The 23,654-nt window shown below is 37.2% G+C and overlaps 1 protein-coding gene across 3 annotated transcripts in view; it reads right to left on the reverse strand.

Moving 5' to 3' along the window:
- Positions 1-23,654, reverse strand: part of GRIA4 (glutamate ionotropic receptor AMPA type subunit 4) — a 326,475-nt gene that overhangs the window by 22,931 nt on the left and 279,890 nt on the right. For all 3 annotated transcript variants that reach the window (XM_087821568.1, XM_016207445.2, XM_016207446.2), the window contains one exon: positions 17,605-17,852. In XM_087821568.1, coding sequence (XP_087677694.1) covers positions 17,605-17,852 — 248 coding nt within the window. The remainder of the gene's footprint in view (positions 1-17,604; positions 17,853-23,654) is intronic.

Below are 23,654 nucleotides of genomic sequence, written 5' to 3' on the forward strand. Positions count from 1 at the left end.
ATAATAACCAAGATCTGGAAACAGCCCAAGTGGCCATCAGTAGATGAGTGGATATAAAAGCTGTGGTCCCTTTACACAATGGAATACTACCTGGTAGTGAAAAAGAAGGAAATCTTACCCTTTGTGACAGCAAAGATGGATTTGGAGATTATTACGCTACGTGAAATAAGCCAGCCAGAGAAAGACAAGTATCACATGATGTCACTCATATGTGGAATCTAATGAACAAAGTAAGCTAATAAATAAAAGAGAAAGATTCACAGAGAACACACTGACAGCTTTCAGAGGGGAGGGGGTTTATGAGGCAGGGTGAAAAAAGTAAAGGGATTAAGCGACAAACAAACACAGAGACAAGAGAACAGTATGGTGAAAAATAAATATTTCTATGACCTATGAGAGCTTCAGAATTATAACAGAGAAGAGATTATTAGATTGTAATTTGGCAGAAAGGAACTTCCCAGGTAGTATCCTCAATTTGTGATCATTTGGCAATCATGCCATGTGTGGAGCTTTCAAAAGTACGTTAAATCAATAAAAGTTAAAAATAAAAGCCATCAGAAATACTTTTAGTTACCTATACATAATATTGAGAAAATAGCAATTATTCATATTAAAAAATGTAAATTTTATTTTATTTGTGGTGACATTTGAGATAATATGGGATAAAGTCTCTCTCCAAACCAGTCTGTTGCTATTATCGTTATCTGTGATCAAATTATACAAAAGAGGGCTTCATTTCAAGATGAGACTAAAGCTTGAGGATATCTTTAAATATCATTCACTTTAAAAATAGTGACTGCTGTTATGCTAAAGTAAAATTTCAAAAATACAAGCACAGTGGCTGTTCGACTCAGTGACTGAGCTACGCAGCAGCGCTGGCCTTACGGAGATGCCTCGCCCGGACCACCAACTGCTGTGGACTGCCCCCCCCCCCCCCCGGATTCCCTCTCTCCTAGACCATGTCCTTACTCTCGTTACATGATTTCCAGAATTCTACACCATTCCATGGGCCACAGATCACGTTTCCATCTTCCATCCTTTGCTGATTCTTAGAAACTTTCATTAATTGCTTTAAAGAACTAGAGCCCTAGAATTTTTGAGTCAAAAATGTGATTTAGAGGTGGTCTTCAGCTTGCTCACTGTACGGATGTGGTCCCTGGGGTCTAAGGAAAGTTAGGTGACTTGCTCACCAAAGCCCAGCTGGGACGCAGGTCTTCTGCTTCTGGTCCAGTGCTCTTTCCCACAGTACCTTTGCTTCCTGTTACACCCTTTCTTGCGCAGTTAGACTATTTATTTACCCCTCCTATGGTTTTCTAAGGGAACTTTTGTTTTTCCTGAGAAGTTTGTCAGGCTTGTTAAGGGTTATCCCTGGTTAAGCTTGGAGTCATATATTCCCTGCATTGGTAAGTTGGCAACTTCAGTCCTCTTTGGTTAAATACTCCTTAAGCTGAGATAAAACTTGAAAGGCAGGTAATCTTGTCAATTGATCTGATCCCTTTAAAATATTCAAGAAGGAAGCACAGTAGACAATGTTCTTTAAAAAGCAATGCAGATAACCTATATGATGACTTGATTAGATGTTAACATTCATTTTCTGGCAAGGTTAGAGCATGATAGATCTATTTTGATACATATAAGGTTCTTAATGATTTAAGCTCTAATCTTTTAGGCTATGTAATCATGGACCCTCAAGAAAACTTCAGTATAATGAATTAGAATTTTCACAGAAGAAAAAGAAATGTAAAAATAAGTAATAAAATAACAAAGCCAATCACAAAAACTCAATCTCTGAATTTTCATTTTCCCTCCTTTCCTATAGCCAACTACCCATTGAGAACAGTTCTTCTGAAAGTGTTTTCCAAATTTACATATTTTTCATACTATTATACAGGTATCACCTTAATCAAAGCCTCTATCATCTGAGACAAGAGCCATAGGCTTCCTCAATCCATTCTCAGCTACCTGGAGTCAGAATAACCCTGCCTCTCTGCTTGTTTATAATGCTTTGTCAGAAACCTTCAGTGATTCATGACTGCCTGCAAGATATTTTTCTATCCTAATTTTTCTGACATTCAGGGCTTCCCAATAATTCAACTTACACATACCTTTTAAAGTACAATTTCATTATAGTTTATTGAGCCAGACACTGTGTCAAGTTCTTCATACTCTCATTGAATCTTCATTGAATCCATGTGGTTAGTAAGTGGCAAAGGTGGGATTGGAACCCAGGTCTGTACGGCACAGAAATCAGTCTTTTAACCACTCTAATTGCCCAAGTAGCCCTTCTCTACCTCCAGCCAGGCTCCTAGTTTCCTTATAGTCTCAAAGATATTTTATTCTGAAATGACTCCAATCTTATGTTAGAACCTTCATCAGGAATTCCGTTTTTTCCCTCTTCGCTTTTCTAAAGTTTTTATCATTTTCTAGTAACCGCTCATGGACTTATTCATTTAACTAATATTTATAAACTAGTACATCTGAACCTTTTTAAGGAGGGTTTCCCCCGGAGGCTCTAGATTCTTTTTATCTCCTGCTTCTTTAAATGACCTTTTATCTGGAGCACTCACATTCGCTTTGAGTCGCACATTATTTTACAGTGTTGTCTCTGTACTTTTTTTCTCCTTGGACAGCAGTAACTGTGCCTCATGGTACTTTATACTATTCTCAGTCCTAATACAGGACAAGATATAGTAGGCATGCAACGGCTACATGCAGAGTTGATGTCTCAGTGAGTTAACTTAGGTGCTACTTTCAAGTAATCTGTTAAAATGAAAGAACAGCATGTTGGACAATAAAAGGAACTCCTTTGACCACGGAACTTAATGGATTTGGAGAAGACCTCGTATAAAGAGTATTTTAAAACAAAACAAAATAAAACAAAGCAAAAGGCTTCAAAACTGTCCATTAAATATTGACACGAGGGACATAAAAATTACTGACAGGAGCATCACTATGAATAATGGCAAGCAATTTGGTCCATCATATAAAAATTATCTAAAGAGGTATTTCAGTGAAGTTATAGGTAGTTAAAATAAAGGGACCATCAGTTCAGTGTTTGTAGGTGGGCAAGGAAAGAATTCTAAATGGTAAAATCAGATACAAGTATGCTACGAATATCAAGGGAAATCTGATACTTCCAACCAAACTTTAAGATGAAAATCCCCGGATAATGGTATTTTTATAACTCAGTTCTAACCTACTTATGCACAGCAAATAAAACATCATATTTAGAAAACACTTCTCTTACTAAATGTGCTCCTTAGAACAGTGTAATTCAGCACATTTTAGAAATTAAAAATAACATTTATCATCAATAGATATTAAATGCCAACTATGTTTGGTTTAACTTCATTAAGATTTATTTTACTGTATATTTAATATGCATTTAATTCACTAAATATGTTTAGTTAACCTTTATATGCAGATATGTTAAATTTCCCATCAAATTCTTGAGAGAAGAAAATTAAACTTCCAATTTTTCTTTCTCATTTAAAGTTTCACGTTCCTTAGTAGTACACTAGTACTTGAATATAACTGAAAATATATAACTTAAAGTGTCTTTTAATTGATCTTTTTTCATCTACCTTAACTTTTGGCTTGCATTTTGGTTAGGTGGGAGAACAGCACAAATAAAAAAAGATCATTGAGTGATAAAAATAGGGCTTATAAGAATAAGGATTGCTTCCTGAAAGGAAGCTGTCTGAACCTGCCAGTTAAAGGGAGCTCAGAGCAAGGGCATGCAGCTCTCCTGCTATTCTTGGACAATAGCTGAAGCCTAAGAGACCAAGTCCACATATCTTTAAAGATTTTAAGTTTATGCCATTCTAAGTGAAACACAAAGCTGCTTATCTTTGGGAGAGACAGGGCTCATAATCATATTTCAAAACAGAAATATATTCTATTTATTAAACAATTTAAATAGAAAAAAAATGACCAAAAGTTTAAATTCTTAAAATAGCCTTATTCTATCAGTGTTAATGGTAGGACATATTATACAGCCTTTCAGTTATTTTCTTCTTGTCAGAAGTTGGGTACTTCTTAGGTTACCAATTTGGGCAGTACCATTAACTATTTTTAATATACCTAACAAATTGAATGCAATTAATATAAGATCAATACTTTTCACTTTACTGAGTGACAAAACAAAACAAAAAAATGGTGTTCTTTTCAAAAGAACTAGGACACTGTTGAACTACCACCAATTCTTTCCCTGAATGAGATTACTGTGAAATATTTCATAATAATTCAAAGTGCACAACAGATCTGCCTGACAGAACTGATGTTTGTGTGAATATGAAAATCTAACACATATGTAGCCTGTTAAAAAATATTGTGACACTTATCTTCTTTTTTTGGTATGACTGCTTAGCAATCCATCCATCTGGCACCTTCAAATCCAGGAAAGAATGAATCAGGGCTGAACAATGTGTCTCAAATATATCCTATACTTTTCACTAAAGGAATCAGTAAGTGAGACAGTCAAAATTAGTTCTATTTGACATCTGACAACAAAAATGCATTATATGCAAGAAATTCAGTGCTTAGGTTTCTGGTTTCAGTGACTATTGCAATATCATTCTCTATATCGATAGTGTATGTCGTTATTAAAATCAAATTTCTATTTCATATGTGTCCTCTCGTGTATGTTCCTAATCATATGACTACTGCAATTCTTGTTCAGAAGACAATAGCCTTTAACAAAAACCTATCCTTCTGAAATGGTTTTCTTTCATTAAAAACCTCAACAATCCAACCTTAAGGTGATGCCAAGATCCAAGCACATTTGTAAGCAAAACTACAGAACTGTGTTTCTGAAAGATGATTACTGTTTATTGGCAGCAAACTGACTGAATTCTCATTAGTTTTTGCACATTTCTTCTTCAGATTTCCTTCTTGAGCCCCAATCATCTCAGTGACCTGATTCAAAGCTTTCCTGACATCTACGTTAGTTGTGCAAGGCCTAGCCCCTTGTAGGGCAACGGTAACAAAGAACGACAGCTGAGTAGGGTCTGGAAGCTGGTCCCTTCACAATCCAGATGGTCCACCTTTCTTCTGATATTTCAGAGGCTGGATGATTTTAAATTACCTAACTTGCTTCTCACCTTGGTTTTCTCCCGTATGGAAGGGCAATTTGAAATAAAGTACCAAAGGCAGGGAATACCGATGATTTCCATGGACAACAATGTAAAACATGAGAGGTAACGATGGAAACCATTAAAAGCAACAGAGGCGGCCTGGGGAGAGGACCTATGAGCATGAAGAAACACCGCTAAAGCCAATATTATTGCTTTTTCTTTTCTTTTCCTAACCAGTTTTCATACGGTACCTTAAAAATCTCGTTAAGTTTATACAACTTCACGCCAAAGGTCTAGCCTGATTACATTTAGAATTGTATATTTAAATTATATCAGCTGATTCTCTTAATAAAAATTTTCTTTTTAATGATATAGCTTCTACAGGAACACTGGATTTTAGTTTTAATGTTTGGTAACCCCATTACCTGTTATGGTTTGATTGTCAGTTACTATCCATATTCTACATATAGAGGAATGAACAGCTGGTGACAATTTCCTAAGGCTTATGCCAGACCCTGGTCTGTAAGGAGAGACTGGCGCTCGCATTTAATGGTGATAGAAAACATAAATGCGTTAGCATATAACTGATGTGCTTGTGTGAAGGTTTTATTTTCTTCCTGCTATCACATTTGTCGGTGGGTGTTCAAATAGCTATAGGCACAGGTAGCAAGCTGGTTTCCTAATGCTGGTGGGTTAAAAAATATAAAGGTAGAAAGAAAAAGGAATTAAAAAGCAGGTGGGGGAGGGGTTTCCTTCCAATAGATGGAACCCATTGTTTTGAAAGAAAACTGCCCTCTTACCTTGGTCCTGGAGCTGGTTAAGTTCTCCTCTGCCCTCCTCCTAGGGGAGAAATACCCAAAGTTAAACAATAATAGAACATGGTCTTGTATTAAAGTCAAGTTCAGTTCTGGCCAACTCCTTTCTCAGGTCTCACAAGACACTACCAACTGCCTGATGTACTGGGGCGTTCACGGAATTGAACTGAAAATCCATTTTAAGGATTAAGCCAAAGGGGACTGAACATTAGCTGTATAAGGGGATCAAACTGTCCTCCTTTCCATCAGTCTGTCTGTCAAAGATCCGATAAACCGAGACTGACTAAGAGTAGGGGGATTCATGGAAAAATTCTTGGGGTTTTTATCAGTTGGAGTGAACCAAGAGGGTGTACGGTGGGGGCACCTAGAGTTCCGTAGAGGGGCCGTGTGCTGTGGGGTTTAGCCCATCTCCCCGATGTTCTTTGTGTCGTTTGAGGGTAAAATAATAGCGCTACAAGCAACAACATGTTTGGAGCAGTATTCAATCTGATATGAACAAGAATTACTGTAAAAATAAAATAAAAACCTAAAAGGCGATTAGATGGGAGGGTTAGGGAAGAGTCTGGGAGAGGAGTATTGTCAGGCACTAGGTGCTTGTTTTATTTTTTTTAAACGGAATCACAGGTAGGATACAGGTGGGATTTTTGTTTATTTTTCTTAACGTGTCTAAGACTCCTAGTGTCTTTGGAGAGAAGCAAGGCTGCACAGTGAAAGGAGCATGGATTTGGGAATTAATAATGGGCTTCTGCTCCAGCTCTGTCGCTCATCAGCTCTCTGATCTGAGTTTCAGCAGCAGCATCGTCTAGCTGAAGATACTGGCACGAGTGTCAAGTTGTGGGGGGAAATATATTCATATACATATGCTTGGCATGTGGTCATTAAATTTTATTTCCTTTTCATTTATATGGACTTTGATATGGTTTTTTTCTTAGTTGAATTACTTTTTGTCATTTGAAACTACTGTCTGACTAATTAAACTTAGAGTCAGTTCCCAGTTACCCTTTGGCATAATTTCAGAGATAGTGACTGGCTCCCATAAAAACAATAAAATACCAGACAATTGATTGAATTCCGTGAGACATGAAGGAAAGTGGAGGCCAAGAATGAGCCTGAACCCATACAAGATCATGTGCTATTGTTATTTAACTTTGGGTAACTTATTAAAATTCTTTATCAAGTAAAATGACATCAGGTGAGAAAATGGATGTACTTTGGAACCTCAGATCGTCACAACATGTTCCAGAGACGTCAAAATGAAGGATGTTGTAATCATTACTTTGATGGCCATTATGAAAATGTGCAGGGAAAAAACACTCTATGGCAGATTTGCTATTACACTTCTATTGCTGTTACCATTTGTTTAGTGTTACATTCTCCTATGGACTTTAATCACTTCAAGTTACATCATAAAACTCCTCCAACTACCAACACACATGGCTTCCCTCATGTTCTTCCTTGGGTGGGAACTTTGACTTCATTCATTATCTTTACTGAATATTCTAAAAATGTTTTCCTTCGGGTAAACCAGCCTTTTATCCAAATTCCAAAGAATATGTAAAGAGATAGAACATTTCTTTTTTTTTTTTCTGAAACACATACATTTGGAAATTACAAAGCTGTGCTATCAATGGAAAAATGAGTGAATTGTGTTTTATGAAACACCTACTTCATTCATGGGAACCACTTACAGGACAGAATTTTGAAGGAAATAGCGTCTTCTGAAGTGATTTGAGAATCTATGAAGATTAACTGTGCACACTGCCTGGATTGGGCAAAATTACAGTGGCTGTGCAGTCTTCCTGCTTCAGGGCATAACATGATTGTTATTCGTGACGAGGGAAAAATGAGAAAGTTAAATGGTACTGAAGTTGTTGGTGTTCTTGTGGGGCTCTTAAAATCACCCTCTCAAGGGTGACATTGAAACACCACAGCACACCGCATTCCAGGGGGCACTTTTTTATCCTATCTAAATACAGAAATATATGTTTTATTCTCAAAAAAATCAAAGCAAGTCCTTCTACATGCACGTGCTTTACTTTTGCTGTTTTATTCCGTCTTTTATATAATCCAATGAATGATGTCAGATTTGTACCTTATCAAAAGTTTGATGTTGGTATATAATTTTAAATGTTTCTATATACAGGCATTCAAGGCCCGTGTCTGTTCTGTGTTTTTTTTATAGGAAAATGCTTTTTTAAAATACCTTTCCATTTCACAATGTAGACAAACTATGACAAAAACAGCTATTCACTGAAGAGGTTACTTATTTAACTAGCAGTTCCGGGAATGAACCCCCCTATGGTGTTGTAGGAGAGAATTCTTTGGTGGGTCTGCTAAAGATAGTTGAGGGCATGACTCAGAATCTCAGACTCTCAGAGTGGGAAAGGAATTTCGATGCCTCTGTCATAGTGTGATGTCTAAGAGATGCCCAAAGCCCTTCTACTTCTACTAGAACAACTCTGATTGGTGGGGATTAGCGCCAACTTTTCCTATCTTTTGGACCAAGTTTAATTGTAAAATCTTTCTTTGTACTGGTCTGAAATCTACCTCTGTGCAATTTCTTCAGCTTACCAAGGGTTAATTTAGTTTTTCGTATAAACACTAGAGTTTCTTGAGCTCTTTATGGGTATTTTCAATATGCCTGGAAATGATCAATGTTGCCGAAATTACAGTGTGGAAGAATGACAAAACTGTTCGGTAAGTTTTCAAAGGAAACTGTATTTATATTAATTTCTTTTTGTACTTTTCCCATCAGAGCACTGGAGAGAGTCAGATCTCAGTTCTAATCTCAGCTGTGGGGCTGTGGGCAAGTCACTTAACGCCTCTAATTTAGAATGCCTTCCTCTATCACAAAATGGCACTACAAGAGTGTTGAGAGGAGCAAGTAAAGAAATATATATGGAAACGGTTTGAAAGCTATAATGCTATATTCTTATTCTTATTGTTTCACTTAAGAAATATACTGTCAGTAATTTTTAGCATTCCATAGTAGGCCAAATTTAACATCACCTCGTAAAAGTGAACAACTTAAAAAGGACATTAAATTATATGTTAACTTATTCTTTGCTTTATATGATATTATCATTGCAATGTGGTTTAAGAGAAAGCAACTTTTTCTTTTTTTAGCCTATGCCCCTACTTTTTTACCCTGGGAGACAATCTGAAGTGAGCTTTTCTTGGGTCCTACTCACTTCTATTTACCTCTGACTAGCCTCAAATATAAGTCCAAGGTTAAGGCACCGACTTGGCTCTAGATACTTGCTTTCATTTTAAGTTTTCTATTCCTCATATTTTTAAATTTAATTTTTATTTTAAAGGCACTAGCAACATAGAGCATCTGTAGTTGTTGATAATGCTTTTATTTTTTTTTTTGTGTGGTCCTAGTTGCAAATACCTGAAAAGAGGGGAGACTAGGGGCTGGGGATTCAATGATGGGGTCTCTTAGTTACTAATAGGATTTTGACCTTTTAACATTTCAAAAAGTATGTTCAGAAGTTGTGTATCTGTCAGCCCCAAATATGAAATAACTAGGATCCTATGACAGCAGAAGCCTGCCCCTAGGTAGTTCTTGACAGTTTTATACAATTCTCTGTGTAATGAAGCAACAGTGGAGAGGGGGCTACACACTCCTATATTTTCTCTGAGAGTGAGGAGTTCTTTGTTTCACATTTGTTTGATTGACTCCAATTTAATTCTTATTTTGGCTAACTCCCAAATATTTACCACTTAGAGAAAAACAGATGGGATTTTGAACATTTCTGTTAAAAAATTATCTGGGTGTCAATTTCTTCATTGAGTATCCCAGGAAAAACAGTAAGCTAAGAAAAGTCTAATTTATTTCAACATGATGTGATATGACTTTGTATTGTCAGTGGTATTGAAAATGATAGATTTCTCTCACCTTTCAGGACTGTATATTTGGAAAGGTAGACTTGATGGTAGACATATTTTTAGGCCTTTAATTTTTCTTCATTGCTGAGTTGTGGGATATTAGAGGAGCATTTTGAAATGGTTTCACCAAGGTTTAGAAAGTGTATTTCATTCTGTGGCTGAGTCCTAACACTGATTTTTGGGTTTTCAGAAAGTATGGAATCTGTCCATTTAAAATAAACTACTTTTAATTGTGAAAAAGACTTTTCTGATATTAAAGAATATATACTATGTGTTCATAGTATTATAACTTCTGTTAGCATAATTATTATTATAAAATATATTCATGATCAATCTAATGCTTGTTCTAGAAGGCTGGGGCATTTTTGAGAGTCAAACGGTGATTTTCTACTCAGGTGTGGCCAGTTGTGTATAATACTGTGTTTGTGGCAAAGCTATCTCAAATGTATATTATTTTATTTTGAAAACAGAGTTATAAGGCTGATTTGGTGGGGGACAATTCAAATACATGAGCTACAGTTTCTTATTCCCAGCTAAATTAAAATAAATATAATTCTAAAGCAGGGTCTTCACTATTTTTCCAGCTCATTCCAAGTGACAGCCAAACACTTTATTTTCCTTTTCTTAAATATAAATCCCAAACCAGCCCCATCCTGGCTGATACCATCTTTAGACACAAAAGGGAGCTAATAATATTTAAAGTTGTGGATGAGCGGTTTCTTACATGCCATGCTGAAAGAAGCGGATACACTTTCATTTTCATGGAAAACCCCTATTTACCTATGATGTACTAAGTAGATATTTATCATTAGTATAAAATTGCATTAAAGCAGCATCATATAGAATCCCACATTTAGGAGAATATTACGTCTCCATAATAGACTGAGCTTTATAGTATTTTATTATAGGTATTTTGGAGTTTTATGGTAAATCTGATTATCACAAGTCCTCTGTGTGTTTTTCTAATATATACTCTAAAATATTCTTTACATGACCAATTATTCCAAATAGCAAGAACCCCCCCCTTCCCTCTCTTCTGCAGTCTTTCGCCACCCTACATCCACACTCTCAGCTAAGGGGACCCTGGGATGATAGGGGTAGGAATCTTCTTGCTTCTATGGAACTGCTCAGAGTAGTAAGACTTATGTAAGAGTTATCTTCTCGCTGAGAAATCCAATGGCTCCTCCCTCCGCAGCAGCCCGCGCTGAGGCCTGCCAGGTTGTAATATTCCTGGTGCCCTTTCCTTCAGGAAGGTAAGTCTGGAGACTAGGATTCTACACAAACGGTGCACAAACAGCAACAACTACAACAATAAAAACCCCGGCTGACCTTGTTGCTGTTCTGAGGATAAATTTACAGCTACTCCTAAGCTAAATCCGACTTTATAGTTCTCAAGTTCAAAGGCATTTACTCTCTATGGAAGCCATGGCCCTATAGCCTGAGGTCTTATAGGAAAGAATATTAATCTGACACATTTTCTTTATTGGTTGAGTACTGACAGGGCCAAAAAGTAGCTTGGTAGCTACTGTCAAAAGCTAGGGGCGTTATGAGCAGCAGAAGCAAAACCACCTCTTTTTTTGGGAGAATTTAAATATTGGTCCAGAGAATGCAGAGCCTTGGTGTTTTCAGCTTTAGTTCTAGAACCCACATCTGAGTTTCCACCCACCAGCACAGAAAGGGGAATCCAAACACAAAGAACCCTCCTGCACTTGTTTTTTGTTCCTTTGTGTCCTTTTTAACCTGATCACTAGCAGTGCAATTGCTTCTGAAAACCATTCCTTGGAGTGAGCTGAACTGTAAAGATGAGTGACACAGTATGGAACCTGTCTAGCTAAACATGTACCAGGAAAAAGCACTTAAATGCGCTGCTAATGTAGACACAAGTTCACCTACAGCACACTTACTACATTCAGATTATGAACGTTGGCCTCGGATAGAACTTCACGTTTCCTAAATACACTTGGCATGTGTGGGTCAAGGCTGCTTGACTTGGTTGGATATAGATTCTGCACTCACATTAATTGCACGTTGACACTGAATTAATTTTAATTATTTAGAATATCGATATTATTTTGGAAGATTATCTTTATAAAATTTGTTTGTAAGACAGTTATGTGGAATGAAAGGACAACATTTGGGAATCTGGCTTTTCTTAGAACTGTCAGAATTGAGATCTTGTCTTAGACCTGTCATCAAATCAGGCTGTAAATGCTCAAACTTTTAAACTTCTTTTGTGCAGTTTTATCTTGTTAAATTTACTTCACTCTTTGAAGAGGTAGAAACTAAAATGGCCACAAGTCACCCATTTTCTTAGGCAAGTTACTATTACACAGCTTCTAAGCCTAATAGTGAGAAGGTACACGCAGCTAAACATTGAATTTAGGAACTTTCCAACCATGGTGTTACCTGCAGTAACCAGAAAGCATCCCCAGGGTGAACAACTTAAAAACGACCTGGTAAATGCTCAGTTGGAACTCAGAAACTACCTGTTGAGTGAACTGTCAAATGAATGAAAGATATCATATCAGCTTTTTTTTCTCTTTTTTTTTTCTAGTAGGAAGAATGGCAAAATGTATAATAATGCCTGGTGAATCTTAAAGAAATGCAAAAAAATGCAACCCCCCCGCCCCTTTTCATGGGGAACTGTAATTTCAATCATCTTTTAATTGTAGGAAAGAGCTTAATGAAACATTTAGAATTTCCAATGGCGGTGGAAAGTTTTATGTTTCCTACTGTAGTCAACATCTAGAAAGGAAAGGATGGAGTATGTGGATTCTAAGGGACTTACTTTCCCCCTGGGACACATGTAGCACTGGCACCTTTACCATGCGACATCTCAGCTTGTGAATGCAAAGCACCCTGTATCCACAATAAACATCAGCATTCTTGATAGCAAACTAGAGAAGTGTTGAAGCATATCACAACTGGGGATTGTGTGTATTTTTGTGTGTGTATGCTGAGAGGTGCAACTGATTTGTGTGCGTGTGTGTTTTCTAGTCCCTGGACCAATAGACTCCATTCCAGAACATAATGGGATCAAAATATGAAACTAAGAAAAATGAAGGATGTTCATGAGCAAAAACATATTTCTTTCCGTAACAGTTAAAATAAAAATAAAAATTTCATGTGCAAATCACCTGCATCTCATTTCAAGAAAACAAATTAAAAGTTTGTTTACTTTGAGGCCAAATGGTGCTCAGTAATATTAAGTACTCAGGTTAAAAATATATAATTTTATGGTTTTTTTTGGTGTGTCTACATTAAGTACTAATAGTTGACCTATTACTAACACCAAAGTTAGACTACAGCTTTATTCTCACGCACAACATCCAGAAAAACCCTTTTTTCTAATCCTTTGAAGTACACCTGAACTGATGACTAAATATCTTACAAATGTCACTTGGGAAAGTGGTTCCTTAGGGATAATTTACTTTTCATACATGAGTTTGAATATTAAGTTTAATACATCTGCCCTAACAAATCCTCCAACGTTCAACCCCTACAGAGAACTCTGTTTACCCTGATACAGATCTAGACATGGGCCAAGTGTCCTACGAGGGCAGTGACTGTGAAATACTGAGAAAGAGTCCCATGAAGGATGTGCTGTTCCAATTCTCATTCTTAGTACTTCCTCTCCCTGCTGTGCTATTACTTTGGGGCTCTGACTTGGCCCTTGTAAATTAAGTGTGATGGGCTTGGTTTCAAAGAGTCAGCTCCCGTTGCCAGGGGTTCCTGCTCCTGGGCATCAACATGTCCCATGGACCTCATTTTTTTCCAGGTCAACTACTGATCAAGTTCTTTTGGAAATGCTTTCTTTTGAAATATCATTTTTTTGGAGGGCGGAGGACAGTCCCACAAACATCTTTAGAGAAGGCAAAATTTGAATAGGAATTACAGGAGGCTAGTTTTTTATAGCTTGGCTTCAGTTATTAGGGTGAATATACAAATCCTAACAAAGTTCCAGGGGAAGTCTTCAGATATGACCCACTGCTTTGTTCCCTGGAGGTACTTACGGATACCAGACACCACGCATATCTTTAAATGGGGTATTCCCATCTAACAACTACGTAATAGTCAGTGATTCTGTATTAACTAAATTATGATTCACTCTAAACAACCTTTATCAATTTTATTTATTACATAGTAAAGTCAAGAGTATAGTAGCTAGTGTAATATAGATAATATTGTAAGGATAGTATTTTGATAGTAAAGTATACAACTTTACTATGCAAAAAATACTATAGCATGGTAGATATTTATACTATAGTAAAGCTGATTGTAAAGTCAAAATAAACATACTTCCTCTTTCATCTAAACTTTACATTCTATTGCAATACCAATGAAAGAATATATATTTAAAACAACTTTTAAAAATTTCTCAGCCAGAGAAAGTTTCTCACAAATGTGCTGGGTTGCCAAGGATATTGGAGAAAGGGTAGGAAGGAAGGCCATGACATTGATAGTAGTATAAACTACACTATTTGTGTGGAAAGAAGATTCAGGAGAAATATCAAGCTATGGAGAAAGATGAGAGAAAATATGAAAGAAGAGATTCTACTTTTTTTTGTCTCACAAGACCTGAAAGTTTTCTTTAGAAGGTAACTTAAATAAATGACAATGACAGAAAGGTATAAGCTCTTTCACTCACTGATATTTATGGTTTGTAGATACAGTTACTTATAATTATCTCCCTGTTTTCTATTAGAATATATAGATGCTAAATTTAACAGCATCAGTGTACCTGGCATCATTTTATCACCTAAAAACTGGAGAACCTATGTCAAAGTTCAATAACACAATAATTTCTGAGCATAGTTATTGACTTCCTGTAACTGAGAACTGTGATGGCTCAATCATTTTAACATTTCATTGTACATGTCCAGTAAACACTAGTCTGAAATAAAGTCTCTTTGAAAATGAAGAACTCTGTATATCATTATCTATTATAAAGATGGGTGCTAGTCATCACTGTTGTAATATTTCTAACCCAGTCACAGATACACTTTCTGTGATGAACCTGATGGCATTTGTTTTAAAGTGTGCATTGACACCCAAGTCCTGACGTCCTATCCCAATTATATATCACACTCTCCCTCTTTTCTGAAGGATTTTGACCAAGCAGCAAGGTCTGGACATTTAAAACACACTGGACCAACAGAAGATTGCTAGTCATTTGTCTGCATTCTCTGGTTAAGCTTACATAGAAGGAAAGATTACTGTTTTCCTTTTCTTAAAGTCTCATGTTGCCTAAAGAATCAAAACAGCAGAGTTTGTGAGAAAAACCATAATTAATGACAGTGAAACACACATGGCTCACTGTGTCCATAGCTATTAACCTAAAGACCTGGTTAAAGAAGATAGATCCTATAGGAAAACACAGTCTTTCCTGAGCAGCTAAGGCAGAAAGGTGTCAAAGGCGCTCCTGAGCAGGTATGTACGCCCTCTGGATCTTGCTCTGACGAATGCAATTATTTTGAATTTGCTTCTGCAAACTAAATCATTTATTCAGAAGGTGCCTGCCTATTAGCCCATCTCTACATTAGTTCACCTCTTTTGCAACAGATGGGTCATAGTCAGATAAGAATGAGAATTTCAGCTTAATGAGCTTCTTGCTTAGCTGGGCTGGGGGTGAGGGAGTGAGGAGGTGGGGGTTAGGTGAATGCGGGTTAGCCTTCAGTGTCCCTGCAATGTTTTCAAAGACAGGACAAAATGCCTGTGGTTTTGGCATGCAGGGGCCAGCTTGCTCAGGAAATTGTGGCATGCATAAAATGAAGCACATAAACAAACTCTCCACCCAGGAAGCTGAGTTTAACAATTGCCTCATTAACAAGACCCAGGGAGGGACAGGAAAAGAGGGGGAAGCCAATAGCTGATGATTATACAGCTCTAGACAGATGAAGCCCTTCAGCTTCTCCCTAAACAATCCTGGTAGTGTGGATTCCACAAAGTGGCACATTTAAGAAGGAACTCTTGCCATCAATGCGAGTCAGGCGCACCCGTATCTGAGGGCCAAATTCAGTCCCTGGAACTTGACTTTATCAGTAGACACAAGACAGAGGACAAGGCAGCTACATCCACAGAGAATTAATTAAGAGCCAAAGCGACATCCAGTGAATGTAGTCAATAGTCTGAACACTGATGTACGTATCAGTCACCACTGCTATCTCTTCTATTTCTTTTAAATTATGTACACTAAGGTGCTCTTATAACTGCCATTTCAATAGAGACTTACGTGCTACTTGGCCTCATTGAATTGACATATTTTCACATTGTATTATACAAAATACACCCTCAAAGACCAAACATCCTGATGTGAGTTTACGTTGCTGAATGGTTGTGGTCTTTTGGGTAAGATTTTGTCATGGATAAGTTATTAGTTTGGCTTTCTCCCTGCACATTTCTCCAGTCCCCTATAGGAGGGACGGTCACACGAACCTGGCTTCAGGATTGCCGAAGTCCACACCCAAATTTGTCTTCATTGGCTCATTGTGTTCTATCTCCTTTTAAAATGGCCCCTTATGAACATACCATAAAGCCCCTCACTAATTATGACAGTGCAGCTCACAGACACAGAATACTGGTTTAGAGCAACTTTTCCAGTGATGGCATTTGTTTTTTGTATCTGTCTCAAACCCTCCTCCACCCAACACACATGTCCAAAACACATCGCAGTCTCTTTCTGAAACCAATGAAAACAATCATAGAATTTATATTGCTTTCATCCCTGCTGGGCAATGGTACAGGTCTCATTACCTTCGTCTTTCAGAGGCTTACCAGAGACATCATTTTTCAAGACCAGGTTCTTGGGTAAGTCCTTTAGCAAAGATTCTGATTTCCTCTTGAATCTGTATCTGGGCTTTGTAGGAATCTCTCCTAAGCAGCACTGAGACCAGAGTGATTTGTCAGTCATCACGTTTGACTCCGGCTTTCCTCCTGCCCCAGCAATTCAACAGTATAGCCTTTATTGCTTGAGGAAAATAGGAAATTCTGCCTCCTGGACATAAACATGTGAATTCTCTATGTCCAGGACCAAAATGGTGAAAAGGGCAGATTTTACCAACATTTCCTTAAGAATGAAAGTCTCGCTTTGAACACATGTGGATTATCCGCATGTGTAATGTTTTGCTCATGACTCACTTTTTAGGGGTTTATGTGTGAACAGTTTTGGATTGCCACTGGCTCTCATTTTACAGATCTTACTTACACCACACTCCCTTTGCAACAGGCGAGAGTGTGACTTGAGTAAGCACCATAAAATCAGAGCCCAGTTTCCCCTCTGATCCTGGTTGCATTTATAAATAGACGTGGTTACAAAGCTAGCACCAATTCAACCTCAGGATAATCTAAAATATAATGATGCCATAATAAACGAAACACTGAAATGGAAAAAAAAGTGGTTTGCTAAGAAGAGGTTGAAGTTTTCTTACTCAAAAACTAGTAGGCAGGCATAATTTTAAAAAATAATGATAAAATGTGGAATTATTACTGACACAAGGAGAGTGTAGGTTCTAGCGGCCAAAAGAAGTTGATGAGATATAGAAGCCTTTGCTACCCACATTTTAGGCTCACTGGAAGCAGCTAGTGTTTAACCAGTTTGGTTTTTATATGGCCTTAAAAAATATACGTCAACTATGATTACTCTAAAATTTAAAAAAAAAAAAAGCATTACCTGATTGTTGACCAAAACCATGAAATGGAGAAAAAGAAAACAAACAAACAAACATACCATGTTCACAAACAAAACAAAGTAATTCTCTCAGGGACATCAGGGAAGGTGGAATATTATAACAACACATGTTACATTGTTATACTATTCCACCCACCTTAATGAGGACCCTTTGGGCGTGGCCACTCCATAGCCTTTGGAATCGAGGTTTCCTCCCACTTTCATGGTGTCGCAGGGCTTTCGCTGCTCGATGTACTCGTTCATCGTGGACTCCAGGAGGAAGGCGAACTTGCCCTTGGACTTGCGGACCCGCGCCACGCCCTCGGCCGTGGTCCTCGTGAACACCGACGGCTCGGCTGACCGCATGTAGGTCCACATTTTTTCATACACTGCTATTTTTGATCTCTGGGGGAAATGAAAGTAAAATTAAATACAGGAAAGAAGGGAGCAACACGTCAATATTGACAGGACCAAGATAAGAATAAAACCTTTTAGCATCTTTCCATTTGCCACACTAACATTGCTGTCTTACAAATAGAAAACAGCCTCTTACATCTACTTAAGGAGCTCACTGAAATGACATTTAAAAGTGGTATTTGAAGAAGCTGCTATCTCTTGCCGTAATAATTACCCTACTCGAGTGCTTAAAGAACAACTTAATATTTTTAAACGCAGAATGCTATAAAGAGAGACCAACAGCTACAGTCATGCTTTGTGTCACAGTCATGATAAACTTGAAAAGGACCTGGTGAAATTTAATTTTAGCTTGGTAAAATACCTTTCGATACAGTACTTGAGTTACAAGAAAGAAGGAGACTTGTTATATTGCTTTTTAAATTTTTTTTCATGCTTCAAAGTTTTAATGAAAACCATTCTAATAGGACGTATAGAAAAGCGCAGTCTATATCAAGTCGGTAATTGAGCACAAGGGAAGAAATCGCCATAGTTTACAAACCAAATATTCCTAACACAAGAATCAAACTCTAGGTTCACCAAAGCATTTTTAGACTTTTCCTAACAAAATCTCCAAATAGAACATACATTCAACTTTAAAGAGAAGTGATTCTTGTCTTTCCACTTTATATTTTGGAGAGTTAGTCATTCTAATTCCCTAATTTCAGCCAAGAAACGTATTTATTTCTGTCCACTTGGATTCTATCTACATTACTACCACTACTTAATTTACCCAGATCTGTTTGCCGGTATCTGCATTCATTTAGAAATTTTCACCCAAATGAACTCAAATGTCCCCCAAAAGATATATTTGATTAGATAGAAAAGGTTGACTCCTGTTTGATGTTTGATATTACAGTGTCATGCACAGACTTTTATCTGGTGCAATTGCATTTGTTCAATAACAAGGCGCTGACATTTTGTATCTGGATCCAAACAAAAAGTAATGGAGTCTTTTTTCAGACTTAAATCTACACACGCGGCCAGATCCTGAGTAGAATGCACATTTATTTACATTGACCTTCCTTTGTTTACCAGAATATAGAACTCAGCAGGTCTTCAAAACGCAGTATCTTGAATGGCAAACTCAAGAACACATGGTTTGCGGCAAAAGCTAATTATCAGGTGGACCAAGCAAGAAGCTAATAAAAGTTGTAGTCATAGTTTTGGTTTTATAAGATGGGAACTTAGTCAGTAAACCTATGTAATAAGCCACACACAGTAAGGGATATGCATCCTTGAACACCAAGAACCCCAGATATTTTATATTAATGTATATTCAAATGGTGATGAATATCAAGATGGGAAACAGACATCCTGCAGTGTCCTAGGAAATGTTTTATGTTATTAACACTGAAAAAAGTACGCCGTGATATGGAGACTGGGGTGGGGGTGTGTGCTTCGGTAGTGAAGCTTACCTCTGGCTACCGAAACCCCCCGTTAGGAAGCTCCATGCGACTACAATTCAGCTGTCAAGAGTCTATGCGCTTCCAGGAGAGAGGAGTGTCTAGATCCACAATGAAGCCCACGAGGGAGCTGTGCTGCCAGGCTTCATTCACTCCGGCTTTAAAAACTGAGTTACCTCCCAGAGAACAAGCTCTCTCATTTTACAACAAGTTTCAGTCTCTGAAAATTATAAACTCTTTGGCTCACTCGGTATAGATTGTCCTTAAATATCTGTTTCAATCATTTCAACTTAGGGAAGTGTTGCTAAACACCCTTTAGGCATACAATGACTTTTAAAAATAAATTGGTAACTTGAGCGTTTCACCCAGAAAGATATAGAGTCCCACATATGTTGTATATTTCACACTGTATACTATGCTGAAAACGGAAGAAATAAAATCTATGGGGGTATGATTTTAATTGAAATATGTTTTAAAAATATTTTTTGAAGTCATGCTAGTTACTTGATAATTTTCCAGTTACTATTCAGTATCTTATGAAAGGAACAAAGAATAGCAAAATAAAACTAACATAGCAAAAGGAAAAAGAATATTTTTAGAGCTTGGTCATTATAAAGACAATTTAACTGTAGAATGCAATGTAACAACAAAGCAAATAATTCTCTTTTAAGTAAGCAAGTGCCATTAGGGGACTGATATTTTTTAGATGTTCATTCCTATATTAATGTGAGGAATATTACTGCTGCATTTGTTTAAATATATTGAATTTACATGTACCTTAAGTTCAAAAGAAGTTGAATTAATTCCCCAAAATCTGGAAGAGGAATCCATAGTGTAGTTATGCTAAACTTAGCAGGCCTTTAGAAATGGTAAAATACAGACTCCCGGTGGAAAATAAAGAAAAGATGAAAGCAATTTTATTGGAAAAACATTTACATGATCTGTCATTGTGTTAATATTTAGCAATTCTGATTTAAAGGGGCATGGTTTAGATAAGATCACAATCACGTGGGGGAGGAGGTGGGTGGAGAGATTCGAGAAGCAAGGGCTGGAAATAATATCCCTTCGCCTTATCTGTGACTACCAGAGGGTGTTTACTAAGGAGTGAGGGTGTTTGCTAAGCAAGTCTTTATAAATTTGATGAGACAGGCTAAAATGAGGACATTTCTGCAGACCCAGCAAGCTTGTAAATATAGTGATAATGGAACTTTTAAGTCCCTAAAACCTTCAACTCTGTTATTTACTTAAAGGTCAGGTTTGGGGAGTGAATATACTCAGTGTAATATATAATGCTAATATAAAGGTCATTATTTTTTGAAATTGATCTCAAACTTATTAGTTTCATCTTTAAACTCAAAGTATGGGAAACTATCTGATATAAAGCACTACTTCAGCGCTGGGAGGCAAGTTTTAAAAATGTGCTGTCTTTTTAATTTCTCGGTAGTTAAGTATTCTTCCATTTCTGCCTTTAATAGAAAATATGTACAAATGTCACTCATTACAGTAAATATTTACGTTGCTATCAGGTGAACGATCTCCTGTTTCTAGCAGCTTGTGCGGCTAGACTAAGAGCTCGTCAGTGCACTTTTTGATAATGTTATAAGCCCCGAGAGAATCCACCTCATCTATGCAGTCATGATTTCACTGATGACTGCAACAGGCACAGGATCAAATCTACACGGAGATGAAAATGAGCGTGTTCGAATGCGGTGTATGCAGAAATACCTCAACTGCAAAACTGGCATTAAGCGACAAGCACAGGCTTTCTTTAAATACCTCGATGCTATGCTTAGCAAGGACGCACCGAACATGACCGTATACATTTCATAATGGGCCAAGGCCAGGCAAAAGCTGAACCAGGTGGATCCCCCCGCGGAGTCATTCTTTTGGCAGGTGGTTATAACTGCGACATTTTGGAAGCGCGGAGTGCAGGCCACTGCCCGAGGCAGCGGAGTGGAGCTGATAGATGTCCCATTACTGTGTTCCTACGAGAAAACGTTTTGACAAGCACAAAAATACCCTTCACGTTCTGTTTCCTCCACCTGTTAGACAAATGGTTTGTTTAAACCAGGTCATCGTTTGCGGGAAAGGAGGGAGAACACAGGGGAGAAAAGAAATGAGATTTTTATCAGGGCTCAGAGGTACGCACGCCTGGAAGTGGGCCACAAGGGAAAATTGTTTCCGTGTCCCATTAGGGTTCAGGCTGTTCTGCAACAATAAATACCCTCACTTATAAAACTCTTGCAACTTAAAAACTGAGATACCCTCACTTATAAAACTCTTGCAATTTAACAACTGAAGTTGGGCGGGAGAGAAAGGTCACAGGGCCTGGTGAGCTCACAGCTTGTATGAAAAGCTGTGTGAGTCTAGGGAGCAACTCTCTTTATTCCTTCAGTCCTTATCAATATATCCTGTTATCTACCTCACTAGGTTTTAGAGCTTGAGCATTTTTTTAAAGCTCTGTAAAAATGAGAAATAAACATTTTCAGTGTGCTTGATACCAAAGTTTTACACTGGGTTATTTTTGAAATGTTTTCGAGGAATCAACCTGATGGTTCTTTCTCCCTTGTCACTCAAGGCAGAAGGAGTGACTGCAAATATCTGCTTTATTTACATGAACATCAGCCATCATGTTTTCAGTAAAATGTAAGTTATAGCACAAACTTGTATTCTGTTTTGATGAATATAGGTAATGGTTTCTAGGCAAGGTTACTAAATTTTACCTGCCTGCTTTGGGTGGAAGCAGTTATAAACTTACAGATTTCCAGCACGGTACTGAGATTAAGCTAAAATGTGTTAGAGCATTATGTTCCCATTATTAAGCTTTATAGACTGGGATGCACTTGGTAAGTTAAAAAAAATATGCCTAATTGCATTTATTCATAGAATATTGTTAATAATGTTTATTGTCATGACTATTATTTATAGTTTTTGCAAAATCTACAACTACTTTGTAATTAACTTATGAATTTTATATTATCTCTACTAGCTACACTACACATTGTTGGCAAGGACATTGTTCATTGTCTGGTGTCTTTTTATTTTATTTTTTTAAATTAAATTAAATTAAATTAAATTATTAAATTTTATTATTTAATTTTATTTTTTAAAAATGTCTTTATTGATTTCAGCAAGAGGAAGGGAGAGGGGAGAGAGAAACATTAATGATGAGAGTCATTGATTGGCTGCCTCCTGCATGACCCCTACTGGGGATGGAGCCCGCAACCCGGGCATGTGCCCCGACCAGGAATCGAATCTCAACCTCCTGGATCCTAGGTCGATGCTCAATTGCTGAGCCATGCTGGCCAGGCTGGTGACTTTTTAAAACAATGCCCAGTGATGGGTTTGAGTGAGTTATTGAGTGATTTGTATTGATTTAGTATTATGTAAACATCTGTAACATATAAAGATATTATAATCAAATCATTTTAAAAAAGAGAAATATGTTACTGAAATTCAAGTACATGAAAGTTAAACCTTGCTTAAGGAATAGGACATTTTGTTGTATTTCATTCCGAAGCTGGGTGAGAAAAAGGTAAATATATGCATTTAAAATGAAAGTGTAATAATCTCTCAAGTACTGTATATAAGCATGAAACTTTATTTAAAGCACTACCATTTTCCTCCAAAAGCTTAGGAAATAAATGAAATATATCTTGTCTTCTTTAAGCAATTGAGATTAACACAAAATTTCTTCATTAATGTCACTCTGACGTCCAAAAAATGTTTTAGTTCTGAAATCATGAAATGAACCCTGATCTCTGACCAGACATTACCAAGTGCATATTTCTGGATTTAAGTAGAACCAAAGTAAAAAAGATTCACTGATGAAAAAAGAAATTCATCCTCTAATGAAACAAGCAACTATAAAAACAAAAACAACAATAATACCTCCCATCCTAACGGCAAGCCAAAGGGATCCTATCCATATGTAAAATGCAATTATTTCCATTTGAACAATTTTATCTGCAAAAGCAGAGGAACTACCACAAACAAAACTCCATACACTGTCTTACAGCGGTGCCCAAAACTTAACAGACTTTGCTGCCATTAGCTTGTGAAATCCATTGTTACAAATGAGATTATAAAATAATGTACCTCATATAGGGATGACAACCTGCAATTAAGGTTTTGGGTTTCAAATGCAGGAAGTTAAATGTATTTTTTTTTTTTTTAAAAGCCCTGCTTTCATTTTTATGCTCTTAGCCCCAAAGCACACGTATATACAAACTTGCCGGATGCAACACCATAGCAGGATCAGCACTGCAATCTTTTGGACAGATTATGCTATAAAGTTGTTGGAATTACCTTTCTGTTGTCACTCTTGCTTAGGGAGGGCCCCTCTTGC

This window comes from Miniopterus natalensis, chromosome 11 (assembly GCF_054644295.1).
Source record: "Miniopterus natalensis isolate mMinNat1 chromosome 11, mMinNat1.hap1, whole genome shotgun sequence".
Taxonomy (NCBI): domain Eukaryota; kingdom Metazoa; phylum Chordata; class Mammalia; order Chiroptera; family Miniopteridae; genus Miniopterus; species Miniopterus natalensis.